This window comes from Dioscorea cayenensis, chromosome 16 (assembly GCF_009730915.1).
Source record: "Dioscorea cayenensis subsp. rotundata cultivar TDr96_F1 chromosome 16, TDr96_F1_v2_PseudoChromosome.rev07_lg8_w22 25.fasta, whole genome shotgun sequence".
Lineage (NCBI taxonomy): Eukaryota > Viridiplantae > Streptophyta > Magnoliopsida > Dioscoreales > Dioscoreaceae > Dioscorea > Dioscorea cayenensis.
In genome coordinates, this window is record NC_052486.1 from 22,536,095 (window position 1) to 22,557,093 (window position 20,999).

Below are 20,999 nucleotides of genomic sequence, written 5' to 3' on the forward strand. Positions count from 1 at the left end.
ATTAGTTGCCATGATTGATCCCTTCTGACTTAGTCTTTTGGATAATTAAATACTGGTATTTTATTTGAGGGATAATTGGTAAGATGTTTAAATAAACACCAAACTAGCTAAATAATATGGGTTTTTTTTGGTTGCATATATACCCCTGTAAACTTTATAATTATCCTCAGTAAAGCTTTATTCCCTGCCTTAACACCTTTGAGAATCCTGGTTTGTAAAATTGTACAAGGGTGAATATACAATTAGTAGGTTTCACAAGGGTATCTATGCAAAAGATAGCCTAATGTGCAAATGTCAAAACCCTAGCTGGAACCATGTGAATAAGTGATAAATACTAGCAAAAATATCCACTCCTGCATGGAATTTGATTCTTGAACATTGAATAAATGGTTTTCAAGTAACAATGAACAATTGACATACATAATTCAAAACCCTAGATTCACGGAGACATGTCATGGTTTGAAGGAAAACAAAAGAAACCAAGAACAAATCATTCCATGATTTTGGATTGAAAGAAAATAACTGAAAAGAACCAAAAAGCAAAAGAAAATTATTTTGTCCGTAAATGCACAACATCAGACTAAAACTGTATGAAAAAACTAGGTCAACAAATAAAAAATGATACATGAATATGTTTGTTTGCAGACTACTTTCAAGTTGTAATTGTGTTGGACCAAATGAAAGATACAAGACAACACATTCTATGATCTTATACACAGCCCTGGAGTTGATAAATACCAACCAGCTAATCACTTCTTTTAAACAGCCACAGAAAATTTCTCCATCGAAAACTCAAAAGTGTATTTTGTACAAGTATTGTTTCAGTTATGCAACATAACTATAATTTTTTCATAATGGAAATAACAAAAAATTTAAATCCTTGAATAAAGCAAGACAGGACAAATTGAATGAGGAAAATGGCCTTATTCTCTTTACCATAAAATATACCTCAGCAATCAATCTACTTCACACTATCTCAGTAAGGGCAAACAACATCAGACATAGTTTTCTTAATTCTTCTCATCATTGTCTTGCCGTGGGATAGAGATCTCACCTTTGGTTAATAAGAAATTTGGGCAGTGTGTAACTCTATTACCTTGCTGATTTTCTTTCTCTTCTGCGGCATTCAAAACAGTCAGGACATTGGTAGTTTGTTCCCTTCTTAATCTCCCTACTAGAGCACAACTTGCTAGGTTGAACATGCAAGTCTTCAGTAAGTACACGGCGCAGCATCTGATTCTCCTCTATCAATTGTTCGATCACTTGTTGATGTTTAAGCAACTAATACCATAAGAAATTCATGTGTATTAGATTGTTTATAGAATTTGCTTATAAAAGACAAGTGAGGATAATAGCCGTGAACCTACCATTTGAAGAACATTATTCTGAGCATGAAGATTTTCAGCCTGTAAGAAACATTAACAAGCATAGTTCACATTACAGAAGTCAACTGCAAAAAGTTATTAACTCTGACTAATGAAGACATTTTGTAAAATTTTTTAATTCACAACTTCTGTTTACAGATATCAAATAAAAGCTAAAAAAAGAAAATGAATAATCAACTGACTGAACTTGTATGTTAATCATTTACACCAAATAGTGAGATCCTTCATCTCAAGTTGACCACATTTATTCATCCGATGGCAAATGAAAAGCAACAATGATAAATTGGCCTTTTATTTGAATATTCAGAATTATTGTACTTGATAAAGGTAAATCATAACATTCTAGTGATGCATATTTATTGGTAGAAGTAAGTTTGCAGTCAATTTGAAGAAATACATAAGTTGTTTTGGTAACTAATAAATTGTCATCTCAGTGGTAGTTTGTACTTTGAACAAATATAAATTACAGATGAAACAAGCAACCTTGCCCTTTTCAGGACACTATGGCATTCACCATTGCCCCATGACCATCTAGGGAATGATAGTTTTGCATTAGGGGAATTGTTTAACTTGGCTTAAAATTTTATGGGCAATGCTTCACCTGTGAATTTGTCACTTCTGGGAGTTACCATAATCATATCATGCAAAGGGTTGTTTATTAGGAAACAGATCAAAATTCAGTGAAGCACTGGAGGAAAGTAAGTTAATTAAGCAAATATCTTATATATGACTGTTTGTAAATAACATAAGCAACTCCTGCCACTTACCAATTCACTGACCTCTGTTTCTTCCTTGTTGAGAACTGGATTCTGTAAGAATTCATTGATAACCTTTACAGACCTGCTTCCAAATAGGCTTGATGTTTCTTTTGATTCAGGAGAACTACTTATAGATTCCTGGTGGGGGCTATCACTTAGTAAATGCTGCTGTGTACTTCCAGTAGTTTTTGTTCCCAAATTTAGTACACTGCCAATTGAGGATTTAACACTTTTATCTGAGGCCCCACTTAACAAACTATTGCTAGGAAATGACCCAGGCATGATATTCTGAATTGAAGGGATCTTGGGAGCAATTCCCAAACGCATCATGATTTTAGCCATTGTTAGCTAAAGGATAAATAAAGTAGTGTTAGAAGGGATCTATAAAATTAATGAGAAAGATCAATCATCAGTTATCAACATACAGCAATGGAAGATTGAACCCGCTGAATAACTCCAGGCTTCAAGGCAAGTCCTGCAGTTGGAGAACAAAGAATCACACCATTCCATCCACATCAACATATATAGACTAGTTAATGTGAGCGCACGAGAGAAAGGGGCAATAGTGAATGTGGTAACAAATAAGCTAATGACTTTATTCCACTAGCATCATCCCAGATCATTTAGAAAGGAGCCACAATTAGGAGATGGTTCTAGTGTTTTTTTTAAAAAAAAACTGATTTTGGTACACAAGGTAAAATGTGAACATCAAAGCATGAACATAAGAAAATAATGTATAGTATATATTCTTGACTTACAAATGTCAACAGAAAAGACTTACCTATTCCAAAACCATGGCCGAACCCAACACCGCATCCAACACCTGCTTCAACGTTTTTCACTCCGAATTTTTTTAGCTGATTGGCAAGTAAATCAATAGTGTGATGAACAGACACCAGTAGTCGTGCAATAATTAGGCATGTAAACATAACAAGAAAGGCCATACAGAACCATTAACATGTCTTCCGACACCGGAGAGAACATCTGTAGCACCTCTTGTCGCAGTCAAGACTTGTTGCACCATTGGTATAGCACCTAATAAATGCCGTAGATGAAAATTTGCAGGAGAAAATCTTAATAACAAAATTCAGAACCACATATGAAAATTTCAATAATAATTTTTTCTTTTTGTTTATATAAGAAACAATTTATAACTGATATTTCATTCTCTTAATGGCTTGGTTGAGAATAATGCTTAAGTTTTTCATTACTTCATGCATAACCTGAATATCGTTTTCATGGTGAGCTACAAGATCGATAATTTTAAGACTTCTATATCAGCACAGAATCCAAAATATAAACCAGCAAACAATTGAATTAATAGTGATCCAAGAAAGGTCTTAAGTATCAACTGCAACACCAACTGATAACCCAAAAATCCTGAATGAAATCTCCACCAGTACTGCTAAAGCCTTCAATAAATCTAAAGAACATCACAACTGGAATATAAATCTAAAAAAATAAGATAATATACAAACAAATAAAATTCATGCGCTTGCACAAACTCAAAACTTCATGCACATAAACTGTTTGTGAAAATGCTTCTAAGAAACAAAGACTTATAAATTTTTAAAAAAATGCCAACTTGAGCCACTAGCACTGGATTTTGATCCCTCCTTGCCATCTTTGTCTTTCCCATTAAAAAACCCACCAAGATCCATCTTTTCCGATGAATTGAACTTGGAGTGATGAGATGAAAGAAGTACCTAAGTATATAGGGCGACCGACGCCGATACCAACCCCGCATCCCACGCCAAAACCCGTGAAGACTTGGCCAACCTTGAAGCTGAAGGGATTCTCCAGAGCGAAGCCCAAGTTTTCTCTTTGGCCACTCGTGATGGCATTGCGATTCTCCATTGCCAAAGCTCTGCTGCAAGGCTCTTGCTAGAAATCATTTATAGCTCTCTAATTTTTTAATTTGAAATATTAAATAATTTGTATCATAAATCTAATTTTCTTTTTTTTCTTCTTCTTCTTTTATTTATTTATTTATAGGCATTGCCAATTCACCACAATATTTGAATATTGTGATTAAAAACGTTTTTTTTTAAATAATATTCTCTCTGTCGTGTATTTTAACTAATTCATATAAATTAAAAAAATAGGTTAAAATTAATTAAAAAAATTTATAAATTTATAATTTTTTTTAAAATTAATTATATTTAAAATATAATTTAATAAATATGTAGTTGAATATATTTATTGAAAATTGTAGGGGTATATAAAAGGTAAATTTAGAAAAATAATATTTAATGATTCATAAATTGTTTAAATGGACAAGTAAAAAAATTTAAAAAAAACTCTAAAATAGAATAAATAAACAAAATTGAAGAAAATAACTCACTAGGATTTATTTTTTTAACCTTAATTAATCTATTTTTAAAAAATTAACTTAATATTTTTTAAGTACTTACATAATAAGACAATAAGTCCCCATTTATAAACTCTCTCCTCAAATTGATAAAAATTGAGCTGAAAGTCTACTCCACAACTAGGGCAATAAGCATCCCGCAACATATTCTTCTCATAGGAGTGCCAGTGTCGCTACACCAAAAGCCCTTCGGGTATATGTTTTTTCTATGTTCCCCAAAAAAATAAAATAAATAAAAATATTAAATTCGGTTTTAAAATGAGTATAAAAAAAAAAAATACAGGGACTAATGTGTAATTTGACGAACTATATAAGAAAACCGCCATCAAATCAAAGGCGCCAAATCATCAGTGAAAAACAAAAGAAACGCCACATCACACAACGATCGAAGAAGCACTGAAGCTCATCGTCGCTGCTCCTCAGCCTCTCGTTTTCCATGGCTTCCATACAAACCCTTCCCTCCTTTCCACCCATTGCTTCACCTTCGATACACCCAGAGCTCCTCGTCCATGGCGGCGATGGCCTCCGCTCTCCTTTTCTCCTCATCTCCATCTCATTCTGGATCTAGGAGGCAAGCGATTCGGCTAGGTTTCACCTTGAAAGCCGGGCTTGGAACCGATGCGCGGCGGGAGGAGGTTGTCATCGTTGGTGGCGGGATTGCCGGCCTCGCCACCGCTCTCTCTCTTCATAGGTCTTGTCCTCATCCTTTGGCTTTTGAAATTTTTGTGTTAGGGTTTATGAGTTTGGATCATGGGAGTAGGTTGGGTGTTCGCTCGCTGGTGCTGGAGCAGGGGGAATCGCTTCGGACGGGAGGGACATCGCTGACGCTTTTCAAGAATGGGTGGCGAGTTTTGGATGCTATTGGAGTTGGGGATGAGCTCAGGAGCCAATTCATCCCGATTCAGGGGTGATTAGAATCCCTAATTCTGCAATTTTATCTTGTTTACTGTTTTTCTTTTGGATTTTTTTTTTCTCTGATGTTGTTAATGGCGTCAGCTGTTTGCAGGATGGTGATGAGATCGGAGGATGGGAGAGAGCTGCGATCGTTCATGTTTGAAGAGGAGGCTCCTGGGTAAACCAAGTAGTTTGATTTTAGTAGGAATTTGTTTGATTTTCTCATGTAGTGCGATCTAAACATGGATGGAAAGCAGGCAAGAAGTTCGAGCTGTTGAAAGAAGGCTGCTGTTGGAGACTCTTGCTAGTCGTTTGCCCGCTGGTGCAATATCTTTCTCGTCAAGAGTGAGGAAAATCGAGAAGCAGGGGATGGATGAAACTTTGCTGGAACTTGATAATGGCAACAAAATACTTGCAAAGGTGATTGTGGTGTTCTATTGATTAGCAAGTAATCCATTGTGTAGGCATATTACAGGCAGTGCTCTATCAGAATACACTAACACACAATTGCTTTGTTTTTGCTTATTATATCACCTTGTTTTCTTGCGGTGCTTGTCTAAAATACACTAGGTGGTCCAGAGAATTTTGCTTATTAGTTGTTATAAATCTTAGAAACTGATTTGAAATGATCACTGGCTAATTTGTGGGATTGGATGAATTTTGAACTTATAGTAATGAATGAGAAGATGGTGCCTGAATCCCTCACAATTGTTGATGCTAGACTTTTGTAGTTGTGATGGAATGTAAACCCGACAAGTGTCACTTAACTTACTATGGAGAAACCAGATCGCAGAATTCTTTGGAAATAACTTAGAATTTTTCAAAAGCAGGAAAGCAAATTCAAGAAGGTGGGGTTGCATGGGCATTTGGAATTATGAGATTCGTACTATCTGTTGGACTGTATGTCTGTACCCATTTAAGAATGCTCACAAAATTGGTTTGTCAGGGCAGTCACAGTTTAGTTCCATTATATATGTCTCATACCAGGAGAATCCTACAAGACTGTTGTTACAATCGATGGTAATGGATCTTTTAAGACTGAAAGGCAATCTGATTTGTGAATGGGTATTGTTATCTCAAGAAGAAGTAGAAGAAGAAGAAGCTGTTAGTCCCAACTATTTTGGGTTGACCGTATGAATCTTTCCCTTGCAGATAATGTTATATGATGGATTTATTTGCTAGATTTTGCCTTTTATTGGATTTTCTGAGAACCACGTATGTCATTTAACTAGACTCTTTGTATAAATATTTCAAGTTAAATGCAATATCTTACTTTTTTTTTTTATTATTGGTGTCATGGACAACAAAATAATTTTCTTGCTACTCTTGGTGACAGATTGTGATTGGTTGTGATGGTGTGCGCTCACCAATAGCAAAATGGATGGGATTTGCAGGACCTAACTATGTTGGCCATTGTGCATTCCGAGGCCTTGCACTCTATCCTGAAGGACAACCATTCAAACAAAAAGTTAATTATATTTATGGAAGAGGCTTGCGGGCAGGTTATGTCCCAGTTTCTACTACAAAAGTCTATTGGTTCATCTGTTTCAACCGCCCCACTCCAGGTTTTTGTTTATTCTTGAGTTATAGTTGAAAATGTCTCTAATATTTTCTCAGCTGTTTCAGAAACAGAAAGTTATTAGCTGTCTTGATCAATTCTCTATTATCTGGAAGTCTAATTGTCTTGCATAACAGATCACATTGAAAGATCATGATCTTTGTTTAGTTGGAAACATTATCAAGTTCTTGCTGTATGTTAAGGAAACGAGTCTATGTTGCAAGTCATATTAATCCCAAATATCAAGAGCATTTGTCCGATAGTTCATATATAGGTTGTTATTCCTGACAGTTGTCCACAGATTTGATTAAATGATATGTCAGATTCTGCCTAGCAACATTAACTTCTCAGTGGACTTTTATAGGTTGCTTTTTGTTGTCTCCATATTTGGTTGCTCTCTAATTTATTTTCACTGCTTTCTGTACTCTATTATATTACCTGAAAGATATTCTTCCTACCAAGCATTTAAAATTTTTCATTCTGTGCTAGGGCCAAAGATCACTGATCCAGCTCTTCTGAAGAAAGAGGCCATAATGCTGGTGAGTAATTGGCCTCGGGAGCTCTTAGATGTCATTCACAAAACCCCTGACGATGTTGTTATCAAGACACCACTTGTCGATCGGTGGCTTTGGCCAGGCTTAAGCCCACCAGCTACTACAGACAATGTTGTGGTAGTTGGTGATGCTTGGCATCCTATGACACCAAATCTCGGTCAAGGCGCTTGTTGTGCTTTAGAAGATGCCATTGTTCTATCAAGAAAGCTCGCAGGTGCAATCAAGAATGGACCAGAAAGCATAGATAAAGCTCTCAGAGATTACAGTCTGGAGAGATGGCCCTCGGATTTTCCCATTAACAATCCGTGCCAACCTTGTGGGGGTGCTATTGCAGTGGGACAATCCAGTTGTGTGTGCATTCAGAAACAACATCATGATTCCAAAGCTGGTGAGACTGGGACCCTTCTTGGAGCACACCAATTTTGAATGTGAGTTGCTGGAACCAGTAGCATCTGTTTGATCTGGATCAAATTCAAATGCACTTCTCCGTAGGTAATGAAACTTCAACCATTAATTTTTTATACATAGCCATTATCAATTATACATGCCCATACTCTTCCATGCAATCTGAAAATACATACTGAAAGTGTCATAATCAGGAACTTAATTATTTGTACTATTGTTATTGCTTATTTTAGGTAATTGTGTGTATACCTCTCACAGAAGTGTGCATAATTGGGTGTATATCCACATAAAAATCCTATTTGCTTCTATACTTAAAGATACATCCATTTGGTCAAAACTATACAAACACAGGCAAATATGTTTTTTTTAAGTAGGAGTGTATATGCAATTATAAACTGTTCAAAGGGGTCTATATGCAATTTCCCATTGGATCATGCTGGAACATGCATTACCATAACTGTTATTTATGGAGGATTGCTTTTAGTTGATTACTTTGGCTTTGCTTTCATAGCATTAATATATGAATTGATTTCCAGACAGCAAATCCTCTGCCAGCCAATTGCCCTTTTGATTAAGAAACCTCCCTGACGGTGTTATCTATCAAAACAAGTTTGTTTGGTTTCACTGCGTTAACTGCAATGTTTTCTTGTATTTTAGCTTTTGCCAGGTGTTCAATCTTATAATAAATCTAATTAATCTGCAAACTTTTGTAAAGAAAAGTAAGCTTTTCTTTTTGTCTGGCAATTGAACCTTCTGATATAATAATTATCCTGCTTTACATGATCACAAGAAAGCGTCTTTCAAACAAACTGACTTTTACTACATTCTTTATGTGATATTTTTTCCTTTCAAACTTTTTTGGTGTTAATGTAATTATATATGTTTCATCTTAGATTGTTACTACCTTATTTGCTTTTGCAGTCTGTTGTTTTATCTGTTAGTTTATACATTTTTCGGGAATTTCTTATTGTTTTTTCACTGCTTCTGATGGTAGTCTCTCTTGCAACCAATATAACAGTGGTCTATTAACTCTTTTCACAGTAAAAAAAAAAGTTTCTAGTCAAATGTTTCTCTGTTTCATGTGGCTTTTAGTGTGAGTATATATATATAGTTAAAATTAAATTTTAATAATAGGATTTCTTTTTTATGGGTTTTTAAAAATCATATAAATATTATTATTATTTGATATTGGATAGAATTAATAATAAGTAGTAAATATAAATAGTTTAGACATGGAAAAATCTCATAAAAATTAACTCATCAAAGAAACTAGACATACAAATGTGCAAATGAAATAGGGAATTCTAGATGGTGATTTGTTTTTGGTTAAGGGATGGAATGGATGGGCAATCTCGGTCAAAGACGTGTCAATGGTGATGATCAACCAAAAGGTTCCTAAATTTGGTCCCATGGCACCCCAATCAAGAAAAAAAGCTTCCAGAATACCAATTGTTGAACTGGTTTATCCTTTTCTAATTATTTTTTTTTACTAAATTCAAATGTTTGTGAAATTTCTGTTCTTTTAGTATTAAAGAAAAATCTTTGAAATGAATCAGACATATATGTGTTCAACGTGTTACACGAGAAAGTGTAAACTTTTAAGGAAGACCATAATTTTCACTTTATTCCAAAGTTATGTGTGAACCCTGTTTAAGAGACGAGTCAAAATTGAATCCCTTTATGTTGTGGACCGGACAGCTCAGACCATGGCAACAAACAGCACAAAAATATTCTTTTGCAAATAAAATAATCCACCACAATTTTCGTTATTTATAGTTCAACCTCTAGTAGGAGCGAGGATAAATAAACCCAAATACCTCAAAAAATTTTTTTAAAATAAAAATGAAAATAAATCTAAAATAGAATTAATTAAAACAATTATTTGAAATATTTTATAAATTACAAATATTTAATTAGATTTGTACTCCACTTTTTTTTTCATTTGGAAATTGCTTAATTGGAGTGGCAACAATCTTGGAACATCACTTTTATCCACAAACAAAGGAAAGAAATTATTCAACTTATATAGTTTATTATATATATATATAAAAAATAAACAACTTAAAATATCAATTTATACAAGGGTTTAATAGAAAAAAAAAATGTAATTTTTAGATTCCTTCGAGGGCTACTTACGTAATTTCACACCTCCGTCTAACGCGGTGGGCTTTTCCTCTTCCCACGTCGCATCTATTTATAGCCCATCTCCTTCCGCGATTCCATCGTTCTCTTTTGCTCTTCCTTCGTTCCTCTCTCTCTCTCTCTCTCTCTCTCTCTCTCCAAACCCTAAGCTCCAGAGGTGCTCCATCGCTTAATTTTGAGCATTTCTCATCCCCGGCGGAGCTCCGTTGAGAAATCTCGTTGGGAAACTCTGATCCTCGGTGAAGCAGCTGTTCTTTCGCTTTCGCCATGAATCCGGAGTAGTAAGACACTTGGAAACCATGCTATTCTTGTTCTTGTTTCTAATTGTTGATATGCTGCGGTTTGAATTATTGCTAGGTTATGGCGATCTTGGTGGATCTGATGAAATGATTGTTTGATGTTTTTGGTTCTTTGGTTTCTGTTTGAGATCTTGTGTTTGTGTTCTCTTTTGTTAGCGATGGTTGATGTAGATCTGGCGTTATTGTTGTAGATCTGGATGTTTGGTTGGATATATATTGTGATTTGTGGCACTGTTGCGTTGCATTAATTGTTTCTTATAATTTCACTGTTTTTCTTTCTGCTATTCTGTAAGTAATTAGATTCATCGTCTTTTTTATAGGAAAAGAAAAAAAAAATGTATGTATGTATGTATTTTGTGATTTTTATTATATGGGTCTATGAATGGATGAGATGATTTTTGGAGAGAAAAAGCTAAGAAACACAGTACAAGCCCATGGTGTGTTTATATTAATAGATATTTTCTATGTTTGGTTACCAAAGTCATCACACCTGTTTTTGGGAAGGCATTGTTTGGTAGTGATATACACTTGCTTCATTTCACTAATGTAGCGGTTATCTTCTTTCTTTCTTTATAATCTTTGTATAGATCTAGCAGGTTTTTTGAACCTCTTTAAAAATCACAAAACTTTGTTATATATTTTCCCTCAAAATTTTGTGTGGGTTGGGTTTATAGGTATTATTATGTTATTTTATCTTATTATCTGTCATCTGCAAATTTGAGAGAATGAGGAAAATGTGAAGATGCTAAGTTCAAGCATGTTTGAAATTTGAAATGCCTGACAGCTTGTTGGGAAGCTGCTGCAGTGGTGTTTGCTAGGTTTCTAATGTAGTGCGCCACTTATTTTATGTAATATATGCCTAGTATTGGTTTTTGGACAAGACTCTGTGTATATAAAGCTTGTGATAGTTCATCATCTGTAAATGACAAACACAAGTAGGTTTCCTTATTTCCTAGATGCATGTTGTTTTGTTGGCCACACAATACGCTTTTTTGATGTGTATCTGTGAAATGTGTACTCAACCTTACATCTCTGCCCTATATTATATTGTATCTGAAACCATTGGATTGTGTATTACATTTTTGTGGCCATGATATGAATACAAACAAATTCAATCTTCTTGCGATCTGATGATCAACTACATTTTTGGTGTCTTTTTTTGTTTTTATTTTTTTATTTTATAAATTATCAAGCATGTGATTACAAGTATTTGGAATGGGGCATTTAACATATTTGAGTTCTTTTATTAGTCATTTTGCACATGGGTGATTTTCTATAGTTCATTTGGTGGTACTGGTTACCCATATTTTTTGGCTTTTTGAGTGAAATTTCTATTGCAGCTATAGTCTTTCTCTTAGTTAGTATGGATATCAAATTCAATCTAGGCTTGTGCTTTGAGTTTTGTATCCTTTTGTTTTTAATTGGTTTATTCTGAATGTGGGATTCTGTTAGTCCGTTGCTGTAATCATCCTTCATGATAATTTGGAATTTTTTTTTTTTCTTTTCCAGTGATTATTTGTTCAAACTTCTGCTTATTGGAGATTCTGGAGTTGGCAAATCATGTCTCCTTTTGAGATTTGCGGTAAGGAACAAATGCCTTTTGGTTTTTGCAGTATGTTTTTCATTGAAATTATGTGTCATTTTGAAGTAATCTGCTATGGATAATTATTCTCCACATCTTGACTAGTATGTCTTGTGTTTAACATGCCAATTGGGTTATTTGTGGTGGGGTAACTATGTGAATTGCTGAATTCTATCAAGGCTATGCTTTTTTATGTTCACAGAAATCATGTATGTATCTCATATAACCTTAAGCTCCATGGTATTAATAAACTGTTGATGTGTCCTGGAGAAGTGTGATGTAAATTGTGAAAATATCTTCTCAAAGCAAAAAGATCCTAAGATAAAGACAGCATAGAAAAAAAGTGCAAATCATCGTATCCCTCTGTAGTTGTTTTGTCAAACTTTGGTATGCATTTGTGTGGGTGCTTGTGTTTTTTTTTTTCAACCTTGTACTTGTTGGCTAAGTAATGTTTTATGTGTACCTTTATTGAGCTGCTCTATAATGTTTTGAATGCAGAGTTCTTATGTTTCGGTGTTCTTTTGTCACATTAACACAACTTTCTGCAAGGAACTACTGTTTAATTATGTGTTATTATTGGCAGGATGATTCATACTTGGAGAGCTACATCAGCACAATTGGAGTTGACTTTGTAAGTTTGGCTCTGTTTCCGTTTAGGATTTTGACTTTTTCAAGTTTAATGTATATTGATTTTATATCTATATTTTGTAGAAAATACGCACTGTTGAGCAGGATGGGAAGACCATAAAACTCCAGATTGTGAGTTCCCTAAAATTCTTTCCTTTCTTTGTCTTATATGTTGTTGTGCTATTCTTTTTGTGGCTCTTTTTATGTGCACACCTTTTTAAATTTTAAAACAAGAAATAGTGTAATTTAAAGGATTTATAGCATGGGTAGGGTAGCAGAATGTGACTAATATTTGGCTGGAAAATAGGGGCCTGCTGTTTTAATCCAACGCGCAACTTTGCAAATTCATTGGAGTGGTCCTTGATGATCATAATTTGATTTAGAAGATATCATGTTAGATTTTCAGAACATGGTTGGGTTGGCATCACTTTCTACTGATTCTGTGATTACTGTTCATGTTTGATTTTCAAATTTCCAACTGATCTCTAAATTTTCTGTTTGCCTTTGAGAATTCAGTAATTTTACATTTGCTTGGATTTTTTGCAATTTCTGTTGGGACTTCTAATCAATATCACTCTTATTTTTGGTTTGTTAACCATATAGTGGGATACTGCTGGGCAAGAGCGGTTCCGAACAATCACTAGCAGCTATTACCGAGGCGCACATGGAATCATTGTACGTACTTCTGACTGTATTATTGCGACTACAATCCATATTGGTTTCCGCTGTTGTTACTGATTTTTGCTTGATTTGCAGGTGGTTTATGATGTGACAGACCAAGAGAGCTTCAATAATGTAAAGCAATGGTTAAATGAGATTGACCGTTATGCCAGCGAAAATGTCAACAAGCTCCTTGTTGGAAACAAGTCTGATCTTACAGCTAATAAAGTTGTATCATATGAGACTGCTAAGGTAACATATTCCTCATAACTTCAATGGTGCCTAGCATGCTCTGCAATCTTCGATCCTTTACTTATATTATTATTTTATTTTTTTTGTTCTATGCCCTGATAGTGATTTGGCTTTTTTCTCTACCCCATACTGAGACTGAAATGAGCTTATACTGTGACTGAATCTTCTCTTTTTTTTCATGTTACTTATTCAATTTTGCCCTTATCCCAAACCAGCATGCCTAATGAATGTCTGAAGTTCTTCCAATTGGATGCTATCCCCATTCATTTATTTATTTATTTTTGCACAGACTTGCTCCAAGATTAGCATATATATATATATCAGATGGAATTTTGTCCATCCAGCATGATAAAATCGTTTAACCTGCATGCAGTTGTATTTAGACACCATCAATTGGCCAGTGGACATGACTCTTGAATAATCACACATACTTTTTACCAGAATTTATGTATTCACACTCTCTTGTTTCTATGTAAAGGCATTTGCTGATGAAATTGGCATCCCATTCATGGAGACAAGCGCAAAGAATGCTACTAATGTAGAGCAAGCCTTCATGGCCATGGCTGCATCAATTAAGAACAGGTAGGCAATGGGTCCATATCTTCATTTCATTTATGTTACAAATTTGGTTAAAATTCAGTTCACATGATACATTATATTTTGTAATGTCAGGATGGCGAGCCAACCGGCTTCAAACGCCGGCAGACCTCCCACCGTCCAGATCCGTGGTCAGCCCGTCAATCAGAAGACCACCTGCTGCTCGTCTTAACTATTCAACTCTTTTTTATTTTTCCTTTTTGTTCAGTCTCTTGTCTATTCTGTTACTTTGCTTTTGTGGTCGTTTGTAGTATCTGCCCCTCATATAAGTTCATTCTTTCCAAACTGTATCTCTTCCCTGATGATAGCACTTGATTTCTTTTATTTTTCCTTGTTAAACAGACTCTCATGCATCAAGTATTATCCTTAGTGTCTTTTGTTGCATTTTTTTAAATATATAAAAATATATTTGTATCAATCTTAAGGTTAATAATTATTATTTGATAAATATTTAGAAGATTGTAATTTATTTGAATTATATTAAATTTTAAGAATTAAATGACTGTTTTACCGTACAGCTAATTTGCGATTTTCAAACAAATTTTAAAAAAATAAAGTGGCTTTTCAAAAGAAAAAGGAAATTATTTTCAATGTAATTAAAATGCCCCATTGTGGAGCAAATAAAAAATAATTCTTCAAGGATTTCTTAAAATATTCGTAAGTAATGGATGGTAAAAAATTTACCATTTTCAACCTTCCCAACAATCAACCAAACATATGACACTAAAACATCACACCAAATTTTCAACCTGCACTTGCAAAAATCATTTTGCATCCAACAAATGACACGGCTTGAGCTGTCCTTATTATGATTATGGATTTATATTTTATTATATTTAATTATAAGGCCATTGTCAATCTTTAAAGCACTGAGATTTTTATTAAATATTAATGATTAATTTATGTATATATATATATATATAATCACAATAAATATATAAAATCAGGGATAATAAAGTGTTTATAAGTGAATATATTTGTTATATAATTATATAAGTTTTTTCTTTTAATCCTAATCAACGCAGAGTATCCACATATTACTTTTGTTTTTAATTAATATATTAATTTAAATCACAGTATAAATAAAAAAAAAAATTTGAGAGGGTATTTGTAAAAAAAATAATTCATGAATAAATAAATAAATAAATCCTTATTTTTACGGTTTAAAAACTCTGAAGGTTGTCTTCGCTCACCGAAGAGAGTTCGGAGATCAACAATGGCGGCAGAGGAGCAAGAGGAGGAGGTCCGCATGGAGGTGGAGGCGTTCCGAGCCTTCTATGGCGATGATTGCGAGATCATCCGTGAATGCCCTCCTCACCTCCACGTTCACATCACCCCGCGCACCGCCGGTGATTCGTCCCAGCAGGTGATCTACCCCTTTGATCTCCATTGATGCTTCTGATGAATTTCCAGTTGAATTATTCATCATCAGACTCATAAAATCTTGCTAATTTATTCGGTTTGTTGCTTGATTTTGTTATCTGTTTTGTGGTTCTTGGGATTTGGTTTTCCATTTTGTTGTTTCTATTGCGAATTGTTTTTATCTTGGTATAGAGCGGAAGGGTTTGAGCTCCATCTAGGGCGATTTGATTGCATTGCAGTGTTTGATGTTGCCAAGGAATTCGAAACTATGGTTTTTGGGGTTTGGATGCAAAAGCATATTTGAAGTTTTTTTGATTGCTGTTATCTTGCTATGAAATTCTGTGCTTCATCATCCATTAGGAATGTTTTTCTATGTCTTCTGGTTAAGTTGAAGTTTATTGTGGATATTGAATTATGTTTGTGTTCCTTTGCAGTTTGTGGAAGTTGTTCTTGGAATTCTGTGTGATTCTCAGGTATGACTTTGATATATATAGCATGACTATTTTTCTTGTGTTTTGGAATTTCAATATGTAGGCAAAACTACTTTCTTGCATGGTTGTCAAATGTGTGCCTCTTAGGCGTATACAAGGCTCAAAGGCTTGTGCCTTTATCAGCGTGCGTAAGGCGCAAGGCACACAAGGCTCAAAGGCTTGCGTCTTTATGCATGTTAGGCTGGCAGTGTCAAGAAGGCGCATGTTTCTGCACCTAGGCACTAGGCGTCTAGCAAGGGCTTAGGCGCGCCTCTATAGCATCTACCAATTTTGCTACGTTTTCTTATTTTTACTTTGATTTTTAATCTTGTCCATACATCTTGGTGACTGAAAATAAAAAGAGCTTACATAAAATTAACACATGCAATCAAAATCTACTCAAAGTTAATGCAAGCACAACCAAGTAGAACACAAAACTTAACATTTTTATTCGAGGTCATCAAAGGGGAAATATAAGGCATTTGCTAGTTTGGGAACCTGCTTAATTCTTAGAGATGGTGATGATGAGAATGAAAATTTTGGAGATGATATTTAGATGAAGATAATGATAAATTTGAAGGGAAAATTGATGGTGTTAGTGGTGATGATAATGATGATGGACTTGATGATTTTGATGATAGTCACTAGATTTTATTATTCGAGTTAGGACTTAGGACTCGCTGCATGTATTATGTAATGTTATTGCATTTTGTATTGAACATTTGAAAAGTTTATATGTTACTATATATGTTTTTATGTCTTCTATGATATAATTTTTAAGACATTCTAAAAATTTAAAACATATGACATGAAAACTAGTTTTTAATTTTTTTTAATTAGTGCGCCTAGTGTCTCCAAGATGCTTGCATGCACCTAGGCCCCAGGACTCTCCTTGTGCCTAGATGCGCATAACGTTTTTGACAACTATGCTTTCTTGTTAATAGATATGCAAAGTTTATTTTCATTCTACCTTCAATTATAACTTATTCTCCCCCTTAGCAGGCAGAAGTGTGTTTCAAAAATAACATATTGTGTCTGAAGCTTGTATTATATTCAATGTTTAAAAAGGCGAAAGACGTATTTGAGGCGTTTTGCTTTTATGAGGCGAGACGTAAGCCTCGAGGCAGTCTACCTCAACAAAAACTATAAATGTAAATAGTAATTGACAAAATAGTCATGAAATTAATAATAAAAAGATTAATTGTCTTTGGTTTTTCATAGTTTTTAACTTAAACTTCATAGTTCATTTTAGTTTCTAAGAAATTGTTTTGTAATTGCCCCAAAATAGTAATCTAGTTTTTTTATAATTTTTTTAGAAATATAGTTGTTAAAAAAAATTAAGGGTTATTTAAATGGGTCTCTTGTATATCCATTTATTTAAAAAAAAAGCAAAGAATAATTGATTTCAAATTTTCAATTATCGATTCATTTTTAAATGATTAGTTACGATTCCATTTTTAAATGATTAGGTACACTATATTTTTAAATGATTAGTTAGATTTAGATTTTATTTTTAAATGATTAGTTAGATAACTTAGATTTAGAATTTATTTTTAAATGATTAGTTGGTTACTTGGCAATTTACTGATTGATTAATAAGTATGTCAAATCTTTTGTGGTGAGTTTTTTTTAATACATAATTATTTCATTTTGATGAAATTTTAAAATTAGTATTAAATAAATTAAGATTTTTTTCATTTATACAAAATAGAAACTTAGCAATCTATCTATATATATTGGTATATTAACTATGTATACATCAGATAGGGAGAAAGAAATGGTGGTGGGTGCGCCTCTAGGCAGAGCGTCTTGAGGCGGAGCGGCGTAAGATTTATGCATTTTATAGGAGGCGTACGCCTTGAGGCAAAATCCTAACGCCTCGCCTCAAGACACAACCGCTTTTTTAAACTATGATTATATTATAACCAAACAATATAATGAGTTTGAATGGTAAAATAGATGTGCCTCATTGTATTTGCATAAGTCGAAGAAGTTAATTAACATATTTCGTATGAAAGTGATGTGATGCCTCTGGCAAATTGTTTCTTTCTGTTTTTTCTTTGTAAAGGTGGTCTTTGGCATTATTCTCGCAGAATGTAGAGCTAGAAAGTGGTACCCTTGCATTGAAATCATAACTGCTCCATGTATCTTGCCTGATGTTTATCTGTTTCGTTTATCAGTTTACTTAAAAATATTCTGAATTCATTTTTCGAACAGTACCCCCAAAAACCTCCTCATTTGCATATTGTGGACTCGAAGGGACTTGATGAGAATCGAGAAAAGCACTTGATCACAATCATAAAGAACAAATCTCAAGAACTCTCTTCATGCTCGATGATCATCAAACTCTGTGAGGTATGTATATGTTAAGGTTTCAGTGTTGTATTTTTTTATTTTTTATTTTATTTATTATTTTTTTTAAGCCACTGGAAAGGGAATTAACATTGCACTTATCTCTTTTGTTTTGTTCTTAGCTCTGAAAACATTTATGTTCACCACATATGTGACTGTTTGATCCTTGTTTACTAGTCATGTGGTTTAGCGTGCTGAGATTTATTAGTGACTGTAACAAGGGGTTAGCATTATAGGAAAGTGAAAGTTTCCATGGAAACATTGGTGCATGACACTTGAATCTTTTGTCTCTGGTCCAGTAAAGAAAAATTATTAAATTAAAAATTTATGACTTGATTATTATATACATTATTATCTCATCTGGCCGCTATTTTTAGATGGAGGCAGAAACACATGGAGGTTTTTTAAAAGAAAATAAGGTCAAGTTTGAAGTCAAATTTGGTTTATCTAATAGTAGATAAAATTTTCTTTTACTCTCAAGGTTTCTTTCTGTCATGGATATTTTTATTTTTCCAACGTTGTTATTCACTCCAAGATGTTGTTTACAAATTTTAAGCTCCACTAGTTTTAGAACTTTTATCATTTATTTTTAATATGTACAGTATTTTCTTCATGTGCTTTCAGTGTTTTTATCTGATTCATTTAATTATATCAGGAAGCTGTGGATCTTCTGACGGGTATGAACCATCCAGAAGGTAACTGTCCATTCTGTTTACACCCTTTGCTTGTAGAAGACCAATCTGGCAATTCACCGCCATTTATGAAGTTGATGTCCTGTTATCATTGCTTTCATAGGTAAGATTGACACCTGCTTTCTATTTTTCTCTTGAAATTTTCCTTGTTTTACTGCATTTTAATTTTATACTTTATTCCCTTCAGTGAGTGCATTATTCAGTGGTGGCAATGGCTCCAAGATGATCGTAAGCAATGTGATTCAGTGATGGCTTCTGTAGGAATCCAAATAGGTAGCTCCTCTGTCGTATTTGCTTCTTTGTCAGTTCATGTTGAAGCAATGAGATTAGGTTATGGCATTCAATTTACGTAATGTTTCTTGTATTTATAATTTCTGAGCATCTGTAGAAATCTATGCAGAAGCCTCTTTACCTGTTTTATGATCATCTTGGGAGAATTAAAAATGAAAGCTTGATTTTTAGCACTTGTTATGATGAATATGAGTATAACCCTCTTCACTAATTCTGCTGCAGGCTCAGTTGTATTGTGCTTTATGCTCATATAAAGGAGGACCATACTTTTTAATTCATTAAGAAAGCCACTATTTAAATATAGAGAGACTTCTTAAACTGAAAAATCACCAGCTACTTGATTTGTTTAGATGCAGCAGTAGAAATGACCAAAGCAGTAAGAATGTACTATTAAATCAAGTTGAATCATGCTTAATTGATGCATGAATTTTGAAATTTCACTTATTTTGTTATAAAAAATTTCCTGTCTTATTGATGGATAATAGGAAACCAAAAAGGAAACCCAACTAGTTATTTGCAGTTGCTTATTAGAAGAACCCATTACCATTTACTCAAAGTTAACAACATAATTTTCATTGCCTATGAATGGTCCTTTTTGAAATCTTTCTATTTGAACAAATCTTCTATATGATCAATAATTTAATGTCACGGTTTTGCCAGTCATGATTTTTATCCTATTTGTAGACATACTTCACTTCAGAGCTTTTTGCTTCCTGTTTTCCTTTTTTTCTCGTTTGATAATGTCTCACAATTAAACAACATCTAACTCCCAAGTGATATTTTTGGGTTGAATTTTTATATTAGCCATACTTTTGATAGTTTTTCTGTTCTCATCAAGGAATATCATCTGTTGACATGGGTTCTTGTACAGAAATGAAACAGCAACAACATAACTGTCCTGTCTGCCGCAAATTGTTTGAGGCAAAAAGATATCGAGCATATCCTTGATTATGCAGGGACAAATTCATTGCAAGAGGTGTGTATTAAAAGCTTTTAGTTTTATTTCAAAATGCACAATCAATCAGCTCATGTTTGTCACATGGAGACTTGCGATTAGTTGCTGTAACATCCTCATTTTTTAAGCTATCTACTGATCAGTGTCATTTATCCATTTGCTTTTAGAATGCAGCAGAGGAAATGGATGCTGATGAAAGAAAGTTACTAGAGTCTGAGTCAGAAAAAACAGAAGACAGAAATTTGAGTCACTATTACAACTCCAACAAGAAAAACAGTGGCCTGATTGAATCAAGAAAAGAAATTGTGGTATTACCTGGAATGTATCTTCCTGCACCGGTTGTTCCGGCATCCACAGCTATTGATTCTGCTGTTGAGCAGCAGTTGGACAGTGCTAGCACGGCCTCAGAGGCTCCTGACTTCAATATTCCGTCAAACAAAGCCACCACAAGCAAGCATAGAGACAAGAATACCAGAAGGAAGAACAGATATCATAATTCAAGAAGGCAACAGCAGAATGCATATTCTAATAGAAAACAAACAATGGACTAAGAAAGAAACGGTCCCTTCAGAGCATTAGTTGGTAGTTTCATCTACATTTTTCTTGGCTTTACATTAACATATTCAAAGAAAACAAACTGAAATTTACTCTTTTCTGCTTATATCATGTTGTATATTTGCAAATGCTTTCATAAAGCTATCTTTGCAATGCAACTTGTCATTCCTGAATCTTTTTGCATTACTTGATTCTTCTTCTAGTTATGTTCATCTATGATGATGATTATTATTAGACA

The 20,999-nt window shown here is 33.9% G+C and overlaps 3 protein-coding genes and 1 pseudogene across 5 annotated transcripts; 3 read left to right on the forward strand and 1 right to left on the reverse strand.

Moving 5' to 3' along the window:
* Positions 1-591: 591 nt before the first annotated feature.
* Positions 592-4,022, reverse strand: LOC120278835. Of its 3 annotated transcripts, none has more exons than XM_039285573.1 (7): positions 3,850-4,022; positions 3,090-3,178; positions 2,925-3,000; positions 2,569-2,618; positions 2,165-2,491; positions 1,368-1,406; positions 592-1,281 (listed from the first exon to the last, which is right to left on the reverse strand). In XM_039285573.1, exons 1-7 carry the CDS (start codon positions 3,998-4,000, stop codon positions 1,093-1,095), a joined length of 921 nt encoding a protein of 306 aa, XP_039141507.1. In that variant the 5' UTR covers positions 4,001-4,022; the 3' UTR covers positions 592-1,092. The 3 variants fall into 3 exon arrangements, with proteins under 3 accessions (XP_039141507.1, XP_039141506.1, XP_039141509.1); XM_039285572.1 differs by having other exon boundaries at positions 2,153-2,491; XM_039285575.1 differs by lacking the exon at positions 3,850-4,022 and adding an exon at positions 3,729-3,824 and having other exon boundaries at positions 2,153-2,491.
* Positions 4,023-4,870: 848 nt separating this feature from the next.
* On the forward strand, positions 4,871-8,262 carry LOC120279465 (monooxygenase 2-like). The gene is given in 7 exon segments (XM_039286396.1): positions 4,871-5,205; positions 5,275-5,421; positions 5,521-5,586; positions 5,666-5,828; positions 6,745-6,973; positions 7,456-7,799; positions 7,801-8,262. Coding segments are annotated over 7 exon segments (1,311 nt in total). The 5' UTR covers positions 4,871-5,023; the 3' UTR covers positions 7,981-8,262.
* Positions 8,263-10,145: 1,883 nt separating this feature from the next.
* Positions 10,146-14,468, forward strand: LOC120279184 (GTP-binding protein YPTM2-like). Its single transcript, XM_039286050.1, has 8 exons — positions 10,146-10,348; positions 11,876-11,948; positions 12,532-12,579; positions 12,660-12,707; positions 13,179-13,250; positions 13,332-13,487; positions 13,966-14,069; positions 14,160-14,468. Exons 1-8 carry the CDS (start codon positions 10,335-10,337, stop codon positions 14,254-14,256), a joined length of 612 nt encoding a protein of 203 aa, XP_039141984.1. The 5' UTR covers positions 10,146-10,334; the 3' UTR covers positions 14,257-14,468.
* Positions 14,469-15,271: 803 nt separating this feature from the next.
* Positions 15,272-20,947, forward strand: LOC120278656 (annotated as a pseudogene).
* The last annotated feature ends 52 nt before the right edge of the window (positions 20,948-20,999 follow it).